This window comes from Caretta caretta, chromosome 5 (assembly GCF_965140235.1).
Source record: "Caretta caretta isolate rCarCar2 chromosome 5, rCarCar1.hap1, whole genome shotgun sequence".
In the NCBI taxonomy this organism is placed as follows: domain Eukaryota; kingdom Metazoa; phylum Chordata; order Testudines; family Cheloniidae; genus Caretta; species Caretta caretta.
In genome coordinates this window covers 136,492,569-136,505,780 of record NC_134210.1, presented here as the reverse complement: position 1 = coordinate 136,505,780, position 13,212 = coordinate 136,492,569, and the positions used below count along the sequence as shown (strand labels likewise).

General features: G+C 50.8%; 1 protein-coding gene across 1 annotated transcript in view; it reads right to left on the bottom strand.

The window, feature by feature from the left end:
- XPA (XPA, DNA damage recognition and repair factor) overlaps positions 1-10,846 on the bottom strand; it is an 18,363-nt gene extending 7,517 nt beyond the window's left edge. The window contains exons 1-3 of the mRNA XM_048849727.2: positions 10,766-10,846; positions 9,832-9,984; positions 2,737-2,847 (exon numbers count right to left, since the gene is read on the bottom strand). Of these exons, the coding sequence (XP_048705684.2) occupies positions 2,737-2,847; positions 9,832-9,925 (205 nt within the window). The 5' untranslated portion in view covers positions 9,926-9,984; positions 10,766-10,846. The remainder of the gene's footprint in view (positions 1-2,736; positions 2,848-9,831; positions 9,985-10,765) is intronic.
- Positions 10,847-13,212: the final 2,366 nt, after the last annotated feature.

Sequence of the window (13,212 nt, the reverse complement as noted above, 5' to 3'; positions counted from 1 at the left end):
TTTTGCTGGAGGTTTTTATTCATTAATTTAGATGTGGGGATGGAAAAAATGTAGGTAGGGCTCACGGACATGCATGGGATCCTCCCCAGAAAAATGTGGGGAAATGATGCAATCTGGAAGCATTTTAAGAGCCAAGAAAATAGCACCTGTCCCACCCTTCTTCACTTTTGTCATTTAGTTTCATTCCCCACCCCAGTTAGCCTACCTTCTATCAGGCGACTTGGCCCTTCCCTATTGCTCCTGCCACTTCCTCATGCCTGAATCCATCATTCTTGAGACAGCACCCTTTCTGTGACTGACAAGAAGTGCTGTTAATTGTGTAATGGTACACAATGCTGACTTCACTCCTAAGCAAGCACCCCCACAAGTATCAACTGCTAGAACGGGACTACAGGACAGCATGGATCAGATCCTCTGCTGTTATAAATTGGTACAGCCCCATTGTTGATTAATATATGCTGGTTAGTATATAAATATCATTGATATTATGTATTATCTGCACCATATATATATTAGTATGCAAGAAGCACTAATAACATTAAGCACAAATACTGTAACAGTGATATTACCTAAACTGGCCTAAACCATAATCCTGTTAATTTATTTAAGTATCCCATAACACCTTGCATTAGCTGAAGTAAACCTTGGCTTGAGTACTTAGGAAAATTGTCAGTATCTGGACATACAATTATTTACTCACAGCAGCAGGAAAGGAGTTACCCACACAAACTTAAGAGGTGTCTTTATGCCTCTTAGTACCTGGAATGCATACACTCAGAACAAAAGATAAAAGGCTACACCATGGTACCAGAAACAAACAAGGTAGAAAGCTAAATTAAATTAATTAAATCCAGTTTCAAATAATGTATATGGTACCTTTTGTGACATGTCATTCCATATTCTTTATGAAAATATGCTTATGATGTGACTATGACATAAATATACTTTATGCAATATGGCTCATGTGAGATATCATTGGAAAGGTTATGATTTATTGAATGTGATTATGCTATTTGTATGAATGTACCATTTCTGTATCTGAAATTAGGAACATTGACTATGTATCTGTATTTCAACTACACTACTTTGAGTGACACCCACAGCGAACACTTCAGGCACAACAATAGAAAAGCCAGTCAGGGTGGATGGCCCATCAACAAGGACAATGGACTGTAAAAGAGCTTAGTTTTTCTGTGAACGTGTGGGTCAGCCTGTGAAGAATGGCTACAAGGGCCCTACAGAGTCAGGTGGTCTTGTCACCTGATGCTAAAACATTTCCTGGGACTTCTTGTAACTTTCCACTGTAAGGAAAGGGGGATCAAACTAGGAAACAAAGGACTCCTGCCGTATGCAAATCCTATTTAAGGGTGGGGAGTGAGGTAATCCAGGTAGTCAGTTCTCCCCTGCTACCCGACCCGAGATGACTGCTGGAAACAACTAAGACTGAACTGGGGGAAAAGAACTGGGCCCAGGCTGGAAGGGCATCTGGCCTGTGAAGAATATTATTAGAACCACACTGAGGGTGAGTACTTACATGTAATCAGTTTCTTTAGTGTATTAAGCTTAGTTTGCATGCTCTGTTTTATTTTCTTAGTAATCTGCCTTGTTCTGTCTGCTACCACCTTAACTACTTAAAATACACCTGTTATAGTTAATACATTTATTTCTGGTTTATAATATAACCCAGTATATGTGATTTCTAACAGGATGTGTGCACGAGAAATTGTGCATACCCTCTTCCAGATTGAAGAAAGAGGCAAATATAATATATCTTTGGGTCTGTACTGCAAGGGAGGTGGACATCCGCATGCTGGCACAAGTCCCTTAAACGGAGTCTTCCCAGAGCAGATCTGCAGCTGGGTGTGGCCCTGCCTGTGTGTGTGTGTTAGAGGAGGTTTTAAGTGCCTGGCTCAGCAAGACAGGTAAAAGAGGGCCCATGCTAGCAGAACAGGTAGACTCAGTGGTATCTCAGCACATCAGGTGACTTCCCAAGGGGTCCAACCCATCACACCTTTTACTGAGCAACAATTTAGAGTGTAAAAGTACTGCTTTAGCGCTGTAACTTTAGGACGCATCCCTACATAAGGAGAATGTAATATTGCTGCACCAATCTGCTCTTTGGAGACTGCCATTGTATAGAACTGGTTTCCTGTACCGTATTAATTAAGCCTGTCTGGTGGCTATTTGGTCTCAAGTATATTTCTTAACAAAATAACAAACCCAAGTGTGGTCAAGCAATTGACTGTACAGTTTATCAACGCCACTGAAATCAATGCAGATGTTGAATTACACCAGTTAAGGATCTGGTTCAGTGTGTTCAGATCTTTTATACAGTAGGGGACTGTTGCATCAGTATTTGTTACTAGAGAATGAGGAATCAGAATATACTCGGTAAAAACTGTTAGTGCCCAGAAAAGTGTAGACTGTGGCTATTCTATTACTTAGGGTCCTCACCTTCCCCCATCAGACATTTATTTATCTTAAATTAAGAGTTTGTCTGGTTAATTATTGAAAAATACATGACCATTTTCACTAACAACAACATAAGGACATATAAGCAGCCACATTTTTTATACAAATGTATTTCAGGTTTCTCTGAAGCCGTTGCTGACTTTTCATAATTCCTGTTCAGCTAGTGTGCCACAAAATGGAGCAGCTTATTCATTTTACTAGTGTGTTCATATTAACTATAAATGACCAATATAGCCATTTTCTGCAAAATGAATCATGTTTTACCTGGCTGATGCACAATTTTCTCAACCTTGTGTTCCTCCTCTTCCTCCTCTTCCAGAAAGAACCCTCCCCCTGTGTCAATTATCTTTGGAGGTGCTTTAACTTTAGCACTTCCTGAAAAAACAAACAAGAGAAGTCAGCATATTTAAAGGCTAAAAGAATTGCATGCATCAATGTAAATGAAAAATTATTTGCAAAAACTAATTTACAAAATGTGACCTTCACATCCAACATTTATGAGCTAGCATGGAGATCTTTCTGCTTTCAAAATACACTCTCAGTACTACTCATAGATCTAGGAGACCGGGAGATGCAGGGTACGCGGAGAACCATTCAACTCCAAGGGCAGGTTTCTAATAACTGAAAGTAATTCATTTATTGTACAAAGGAAAATATACATGCATAGGTTGCACTATGTTTGTTACTGCAGAGCAAGGAAAGCAACAAAAGAACCAAACTTGGTGGAAGACTGTTCTTGAAAGCCATACCTAAGGCTAAGCTTATGGCATGGAGGTCACAAATTCCATGATTTCCAGAGATCTGTGACATTTTCCACTTCTGCCCTCCCCCTCATCTCCCAGCCACCGGAGGGACCCCAGAGCTCTGAGCCACCAACCCTGCAGCTCTGAGCCACCACAGGTGGCAAGGGTTCCTTGCTGCTGAGTCCCCATGGACAGCAGTTGCCGTCAGGGTGGATTTGATTTAAATCACTAGTCAGGAAGACTCTATTTAATCATGGATTTCTACATGAAAGTGCATTCTTGTTGATTGTTATAACCTTAATACATATTCTTCACAACTCAGAGATAGATGTAGGTTTCATTTTTAGGAGGTACATACTATACATTTTTAAAGTGATTTATTCTGAAAACTTTCCAGATTAGTTTTACAGCTATATCCGAAAATGAATGATTGTTTGGTTATTTCATTTACCAAAGATAAATAAAGCAGATATTTATGAAGTCATTGGGAGGTGAACGATCTCTAATTCAACAGGTTAATCATTAATATTTTCTTGCATGCTGGATTAGGAGGAGAACATCACCAGACAGACATTTACATTGTTTTATTTAACTAAAACAACAACGTTATGTATTCTGGATATCTTTTTAAACAGCAAACATAATATTTCAACAAAACAAGCATATGAAATTTGAATTTAGTTAAAAGAAAAGGAGTACTTGTGGCACCTTAGAGACTAACCAATTTATTTGAGCATAAGTGAGCTGTAGCTCACGAAAGCTTATGCTCAAATAAATTGGTTAGTCTCTAAGGTGCCACAAGTACTCCTTTTCTTTTTGCGAATACAGACTAACACGGCTGTTACTCTGAAACCTGAATTTAGTTAAACATTCAAGTTTTTTTAAAATCAGGTTTGTTTTTGTAAAAATTCTTTTTAACTAAAATAGTTAAATGAAATATTAAAAAAAAAATTTAATTGATTATGTCAGCCAGGTCAACATGTGAAACTTAAAATATTGGCTTCTGCAGCTAACTCAGTCATCTTCACCTTCATTTTCCTGTTTGTTCATAATCTGGAAAAGAAAAACAAGCTTTCCTGCTTTTTCAGGTCCCAAATGATTTCTCAATTTAGAATGAATTAGTCCAAAGGAAGAAAATATTTTTTCTACACCAGCAAAAGAAGCTATTGCTATTAAAAGTGAGATCATCACTTCAACAGTCTCTGAATCCAAGTGCTTAAGTGACTTCCACCTGTTCACTGCTGTGACTTTCTTTAAAAGATCATCAGCAAACATATGGTTCACCCTTAGCTCTGAAGTTAGCATTATGGAGGGATCGTTGCTGGATGTCCACGTCATAGCCAACTCCTCTTCTTCAGCAGTTAAGGTTTGATCCTGGTACCAAGTATTGAGAATATTTGCAAGAAAATGAGCTGGAGATAGTGCTTGTCCCAGTTGTTTTTTAAATTCTTGTAATTTAACTCTGTCATTGCAGATTTCTCTTTTTAAGATCTCACTCGGTTCCTTCCAAATTTCAACAGCATCAGCAATAAAACAGCTATTTCCCTGCATTTTGTTCGAGGCTACAGAAATAGGCTTCAGAGTAGAGTACTCAGCATGTGTTCAACATTTCTCTTAAGCCCAATGTTGAGCACTTTGGCTGTGACAGGGCCACCTATTTTTGCATGATTTTGTTCACAAACTGTCATCAGATTAGGCCAGTTCTTGATATAGTGCTCAAAACAGTCCACTACTGAGTTCCATCGCACGTCTTGTGGGACACTTAGCTTGGTTCCTTCCACTTTTTTCAGAGCAGCTGCTGCAAAATGGTTGTTACGGACGTATTTTGCAATTTCAACATTAGCCTTTATTTGTGGAACACTGAAGTCTTTGGCTAGGAGGTACATCAAATGAGCAATGCAACCGTACGTTATTAGCTTGGGACTCTCTTCACTCTCTTCTTTCTTCTGATCTTGGATACATTTGCAGCATTGTCTAGTACACAGCTTGGTTTCAGACATTTGAATTTTTTTTCCACAGTTTGTTATAGCTTTTATTGCTACTTCTTGTAAGTATTCTGCTGTGTGTGCATTTCCTGATATAGCAATTGTTTCTGTAAGGAAGACATTCTCTTCTTCTGTTGTCACACAAGCACATACAACTGGATCATTGTGGACATTGCTCCACCAATCAAGACCTGTTGCACACTGCTCAATTTCTCTTTCATACACAGGAATTTGCCTGCGACATCTGCTCCGTTGGGTGGACTGTATCCTGGTGTTAATGACTGAACCATGTTAATGAAGAGTGGGTTCTCAATCATACGGAAAGGAAAGGAGAATTTGTTGCATAAACAAACTGGGCAATTTTTTTCATCAATTACCTCTTTTCGTAATCTGCTGGTTCTTATCACAAACTTATCTATGGTTGTTTCTAGATGATTGAGATTTTGTTTTCTTTCTGCTACAGGTGATACACTGTAGCTATGTGACATACATGATGTGACTGAAACACTGTCATTGGCAGATAACTCTGAAACTATAGAAAATGATGGTGATCTTGAAGGTGGATAGTCTTCAGAATCCTGTATGTTGAGGATGGATTCTCCTAAACAAAATAAGTCAGTGCAGTTTATTATTATTATCATACTGCTCATTTAGTATTACTCATTGCATTCACTAACACTCAGCAGTGCTTTAAAGGTGAAATTGTAAAAGGAAGATCTGACAATTTCACCTATTTATTTTTTATCACAGCTGCATCTGAAATGACAGCACCATAGAGTAACTATATTTTTTGCTCAAACATGAGAATTTAAGAATAGTTCAGAATGAAGACAGGCAGTCCTTAAGAAAGAAGTATGAAATAAGTTTACCAACCTGAAGATCCTGCATGTTCAGACATGTTCCTTTCATCATCTTCAATGCAGCTTCCTCCTGAGAAGGAACACTTCTCACAATGTTGTTTCATTCGGGCAACCAGGCCTTTTGCGTTTCTTTGTTGCACTGTTTGTATGCATGCCTGTTTTATCCACAGGTAGAGGAACTTCATTAAAATATTCCCAAACCGGGTCTCTTTTGCAGCCTGCTGCCATTGTAGGTATTTCCCTTCTAGTGAGAGAATGGTATGGTAGATCTCAAATCAATGAAGGCTACACTCAGAAAGACCTCAAGACTTCTGGAATATACTGCCAAAACAGTTTCACTTTTGTTTCTACTGCCTGTCCCTCCCTTCTCACATTTATCTCCAGACTTCTTCTCCTTGTCCAGATCTATTCCGCCCACTACAATCTTCTATTCATTGAACTTTTTGAAACTTTGCATTTTGAGAGAGAGGTAAGAGTAAGAGGTGTACACAAATTTGCAGAGGGACAATAGCAGGGGCTGGCAAACTTTTTGGCCTGAGGGCCACATCGGGTTTCCAAAATTGTATGGAGGGCCGGTTAGGAGGCTGTGTGTCCCCAAACAGCCAAGCATGGCCCAGCCCCCGCCTCCTGACCCCCCCCCCCGTTTTCTCGCCCCCTGACCGATCCCCCAGGACTCCTGCCTCATCCAACCCCCGGTCCCCTGATGGCCCCCCCAGGACTCCTACCCCATCCACCAGCCCCTGCTCCTGTCCTCTGACCGCCCCCGGAACCCCCGCCCCTGACTGCCCCCCACTGCCCCATCCAACCCCCCCCTCCTGACTGCCCCCCTGGGACCCCTGCTCCCATTCAACCCCCCATTCCCTGCTCTCTGACTGCCCCGACCCCTACCCCCACCCCACACCCACTCCCCTGCCCTCTATCCAACACCCTCTTATTGGATCATATTAAAGAAGTTCTGTATTAAAATCACAGATGAGTTTGATTCCCCATAGTTTAAATTCTAGGGTATAACTAATTAAGAGGTCTCTTGGTTTTTGGTACTGTTTCTCTCCCTTTGTGTGTGAAACTTGCAAGCTGCTAATTGTGTTAGTACATTCTAAGCAGAGTCTGTTCTCAAAGCAATTCTTTGTAACAACCACCACTCATACAGAGAGAGACTCGAAGCAATACTCTGTAACAACAGAAGCAGCACCCAGAGACTCCCCGCCCTTTTGTTGTATTCATCTAGCTTTATTAACAATTGTGATTAAAATAGAGATAGAGGATGTATGTATGTGGATGGATGCTTGGTGTGGATAATAACTGAACGATCAGGGAGGTGCCAGCCTAAGAATGCAGCGTCCATCGGCTGAAGAAGGCGTCAAGTGGAAATAACCAGAGGACCCCCAGAAGGCAGACTGGAATCCACCCAACAGCCTCAAGAATGGGAGAACCAAAGAACAAGATAACATCTGGCAGCACGAAGCCATCAGGAATGTGACATCTGCTGATTGATTCAGCAACAGCATGATGAAGCAATTCCCATAGACTGACATAGGAAGAAATTCCTATAAAAATGGATTCTAGAAAGTGAGAACTTTGGGGTCTGATTCTGCAAACCAACTTCCAGGAGCATCAGATGTGCATCTGACGAGGCCCTGCTCCCTCCTCGTGTCCAGGCCACCTGGCCAGCGGCTTGGCATGAGCAACTCTAAGGCTGGTAACTATGATAACAACCTTGCAGAACGTGCGTATGCGTGTGTTTGTATGAATGAATATGTGAATAAATATGAAATTGAATGGAATGTTATAGCTATAACTAACTGCTTACTATGATTCTTTCTGTATTCACAATAAATGTGGCATTTTGCCTTTTCCCCTTTCATAAGATCCTGCTGGTTTTTATTTTATTGGTATAACACTCTTGCCGCGCTGCCTGGAGCACCGGTGGCTGGCAGCGCTACAGCCACGCCGGCCAGAGCACCAGGTCAGGCTGCGGCTCTGCAACTGCGCTGGCCGGCCACCCAAAGCGTTGCACCGGCAGCGTGCTGAGACTGCGGGGGAGGGGCCGGGGACTAGCCTCCTGGGCCAGGAGCTCAGGGGCCAGGCAGGAGGGTTCCGCGGGCCAGATGTGGATATATTGTCTTATACTATAGAATTACAATTTATAATCCCTATTCCATGATGAGATATCTTTGAGCTATAATGTATCTTAATTAAAACTATGTTTAGATAGGATTTTTTTGATAAAATGCTTTTGGAGTCAAAAACCTATTTAAATAAAAAAAATCTGATTTTTTTTTTTTTTAAATCATAGCAGCAGGGCTAGGGTTCTCATACTCCATCAGCCCCATTTTGTCACTGTTATTTTTAGTAAAAGTCCAGGACAGGTCAAGGGCTTCTGTGAATTTTTCTTTATTGCCCACGACCAGTCCCTGACTTTTACTAAAAATAACCGTGACAAAATCTTAACCTTAGCTATACCTAATGCCTGTGATGCATAGGTCCAGAGATTATAAAGTGCATGCTTTTACCCAAATTAAATGAAACAAACAGAGAAGTGTGTACCAAATTAAATGAAACAAACAGAGAAGTGTGTATTAGAAAGCAGAAATCTAATAAAGCATTTTTCTATACTTGGGAGCCAGAGTGCAAAAGCTTTAGTACAAGATGAAGCTGAAAAGCCTTTTGAAAGAAATCAGTTCTGCAGCAAAATAAATGTACATTGAACTATGTGATCATATAAGACTTAACATTTACCAGATGGACTTTTCCTATTTTTCAACTATATAACAGAAAACTTTATGAAAACTTTATGAAGTTTATAAAGCACAAGTTGCCAAAACAAATGAATGTTTGGGCTTTTTAAAAAACATACAAACAAAAAAAACAACAAACCGGACACCTTTGCTCTCCAAAACATCTTAAGTTAGTGTAAATAATGCCTGTAAATTCTTGTTGTATTCTGTGATCCAAATAAAAAGATAATGCTAAATACATTTTAAATGACATGGTAAACTCATATTTCTAAAGTATTTTCACAAACAGGAAAAAACAGATTAAGAAAGGTTCGTAGAATGAGCATGAATAATCAGTTTTATCCACGCTCAGCCATAACAAGATAATAATTTGTATTCATTTTTCTAGTTTTAATCAATTAAATTCTCAGTTGTAAGCATTACTTTCTTAGAAGCCTAAACGCTCGTTGCCCTGCCAACTTTGGCCTTTTCCATTTGGCAACCATGCATATTTCCCATCCCATGATTCACTGCTTCTTAGAATGCAAGCCAATATAACTCAGTACTACTAACATCTATATCGGCTGGGTTTAACTTGCAGGTTGTTTTAACATAAGAACGGCCAGACTGGGTCAGACCAAAGGTCCATCTAGCCCAGTATCGTCCGCTGACAGTGGCCAGTGCCAGGTGCCCCAGAGGGAATGAGCAGAACAGGGGATCACCAAGTGATTCATCAAGTTTTGTTTAACACAACACTACGCGATGCACTATCTTGTTATTCTGGCAGGCCCCAGACCTTCCAGCCTGCCTGCGCCCTTTAGCTCCGCACGGAGACGACCAGGGTGGAGCAAGGCAGGCGGGAGCCCGCCGGGGGCTGCGCAGTGGCGAGTCACCAGTTGCAGGTCACACAGCCCCAGGGCTGCTCTGGAGGACCGAGGCGCACGCCGGGTGAGGCGCGCTGCCGTGGGCCAGGACCGCCGGCACGAGGACAGGCTGGCCCTCAGCCCGCGCAGCCCGGGAACAGGCCAAGCAGCGGTCACGGGTCGGAGCAAACCTTGGCTGGGGGCGGCCGGGTAGGGGCGGGCGGCCAACCGGGCCTGGCGCAGCATCAGCGCCCGCTGGCGATTCCGCTCGATCTTCGCCCGCATGGCCGCAGAGAGGGGGGGCGCCGCCCCCCGCGGGCCCAGCGCCCTCCATGGCCGGCGACCTACAGCCGGGGAGGGGGAGACGTCAGCGCTTGCCCCAGCCCCCCACCCGGCCCTCCCCGGGGGGCCACCTCACCCCACGGCCCCCGCCACCCACCCGCCCCTCCCCGGGGGGCCGCCTCATCCCACGGCCCCCGCCTCCCACCAGCCCCTCCCCGGGCGGACCGCCTCACCCCACGGCCCCCGCCTGGCCCCCGGCCCTCCCCGAGGGGCCGCCTCACCCCACGGCCCCCGCCTCCCACCCGACCCTCCTTGGGGGGCCGCCTCACCCCACGGCCCCCGCCACCACCCGCCCCTCCCCGGGGGCCACCTCATCCCACGGCCCCCGCCTCCCACCCACCCCTCCCCGGGGGGCCGCCTCACCCCACGGCCCCCGGCCCCCGCCCCTCCCCGGGGGGCCACCTCATCCCAACGGCCCCCGCCTCCCACCCACCCCTCCCCGGGGGGCCGCCTCACCCCACGGCCCCCGGCCCCCGCCCCTCCCCGGGGGGCCGCCTCACCCCCACGGCCCCCGCCTCCCACCAGCCCCTCCCCGAGGGGCCGCCTCACCCCCACGGCCCCCGCCTCCCACCAGCCCCTCCCCGGGGGGCCGCCTCACACCCCACGGCCCCAGCCCCCCACCCGGCCCTCCCCGGGGGCCGCCTCACCCCACCGGCCCCCGGCCCCCGCCCCTCCCCGGGGGGCCGCCTCAAGCCCCCGGCCCCGCCCCCGCCCTACCCCCCATTGCCGGGGCCGCCCCTCCCTCCAGAGTCCCCGCCCCACGGCGCTCGACGCGCGCATCACCTGGGGGGGGGGCCCGGCACCCCCGGGCTCAGGCCGCGGCCAACAAACGGCACAGTCCGCACGGCGGCCGGCGGCGGCTGCTGCGCATGCGCCAAGAGAAGGGGCGGGGCCCGGCCCGGCGCGCGGCGTCCTCCGCGCTCGGCTGCGTCTCCTCAGGCGGCGCCTCCTGCCCGCCCCCGCCCCCGCCCCCGCAAACCGCGCAGGGAGACCCCCCACCCTCCCTGGCCCCCTCCCCACTCCCCCCACCTCACAGGGAGACCCCCCCCCTCCCTGGCCCCCTCCCCACTCCCCCCACCTCACAGGGAGACCCCCCCCTCCCTGGCCCCCTCCCCACTCCCCCCACCTCACAGGGAGACCCCCACCCTCCCTGGCCCCCTCCCCACTCCCCCCACCTCACAGGGAGACCCCCCCCCTCCTGGCCCCCTCCCCACTCCCCCCACCTCACAGGGAGACCCCCACCCTCCCTGGCCCCCTCCCCACTCCCCCCACCTCACAGGGAGACCCCCCCCCTCCCTGGCCCCCTCCCCACCTCCCCCCACCTCACAGGGAGACCCCCCCCCTCCTGGCCCCCTCCCCACTCCCCCCCACCTCACAGGGAGACCCCCCCCCTCCCTGGCCCCCTCCCCCACTCCCCCCACCTCACAGGGAGACCCCCCCTCCCTGGCCCCCTCCCCACTCCCCCCACCTCACAGGGAGACCCCCACCCTCCCTGGCCCCCTCCCCACTCCCCCCACCTCACAGGGAGACCCCCACCCTCCCTGGCCCCCTCCCCACTCCCCCCACCTCCCAGGGAGACCCCCCCCCCGCCTCCCAGGGAGACCCTCCCAGGCCCCCTCCCCCACACCCGCGCAGAGAGACCCCCCCCTCCTCCCTCCCGCCCCGTGGGGGCACCGCCCACCCAGCCCCCCCCCACCTCCTGGGGAGACCCCCCTCCTCCCTCCCGCCCCGTGGGGGCACCACCCACCCTCCCCACCTCCCGGGGAGACCCCCTCCCTCTCCCCCCCACCTCACAGGGAGACCCCCCACCCTCCCTGGCCCCCTCCCCACTCCCCCCCACCTCACAGGGAGACCCCCACCCTCCCTGGCTCCCTCCCCACTCCCCTCACCTCACAGGGAGACCCCCCCAGGCCCCCTCCCCCACACCGCACAGAGAGACCCCCCCTCCTCCCTCCGCCCCGTGGGGGCACCGCCCACCCCAGCCCCCCCCACCTCCTGGGGAGACCCCCCTCCTCCCTCCCGCCCCGTGGGGGCACCGCCCCCCCAGCCCCCCCACCTCCTGGGGAGACCCCCATTCCTCACGCCCGCCCTGTGGGGACACCGCCCCCCCAGCCCCCCCCACCTCCTGGGGAGACCCCCATTCCTCCAGCCCGCCCTGTGGGGACACCACCCACCCTCCCACCTCCCGGGAGACCCCCCTCCCCTCTCCCCCCCACCTGACAGGGAGACCCCCACCCTCCCTGGCCCCCTCCCCACTCCCCCCACCTCACAGGGAGACCCCCACCCTCCCTGGCTCCCTCCCCACTCCCCCCACCTCACAGGAGACCCCCCCAGGCCCCCTCCCCCACACCGCGCAGAGAGACCCCCCCTCCTCCCTCCCGCCCCGTGGGGGCACCGCCCCACCCAGCCCCCCCCACCTCCTGGGGAGACCCCCCTCCTCCCTCCCGCCCCGGTGGGGGCAACCGCCCCCCCAGCCCCCCCACCTCCTGGGGAGACCTCCCTCCCCTCTCCCCCCCACCTCACAGGGAGACCCCCACCCTCCCTGGCCCCCTCCCCTCTCCCCCCCACCTCACAGGGAGACCCCCACCCTCCCTGGCTCCCACCCTCTCCCCCACCTCACAGGAGACCCCCACCCTCCCTGGCTCCCTCCCCACTCCCCCCACCTCACAGGGAGACCCCCACCCTCCCTGGCCCCCTCCCCACTCCCCCCCACCTCACAGGGAGACCCCCCCCCCTGGCCCCCTCCCACCTCCCGGGGAGACCCCCCTCCCCTCTCTCCCCCCCACCTCACAGGGAGACCCCCACCCTCCCTGGCCCCCTCCCCTCTCCCCCCCACCTCACAGGGAGACCCCCACCCTCCCTGGCTCCCTCCCCTCTCCCCCCACCTCACAGGGAGACCCCCCAGGCCCCCTCCCCCACACCGCGCAGAGAGACCCCCCCTCCTCCCTCCCGCCCCGTGGGGGCACCCGCCCCCCAGCCCCCCCACCTCCTGGGGAGACCCCCTATTCCTCCAGCCCGCCCTGTGGGACACCACCCACCCTCCCACCTCCCGGGGAGACCCCCCTCCCCTCTCCCCCCCACCTCACAGGGAGACCCCCACCCTCCCTGGCCCCCTCCCCACTCCCCCCACCTCACAGGGAGACCCCCACCCTCCCTGGCTCCCTCCCCACTCCCCCCACCTCACAGGGAGACCCCCCCAGGCCCCTCCCCCACACCGCACAGAGAGACCC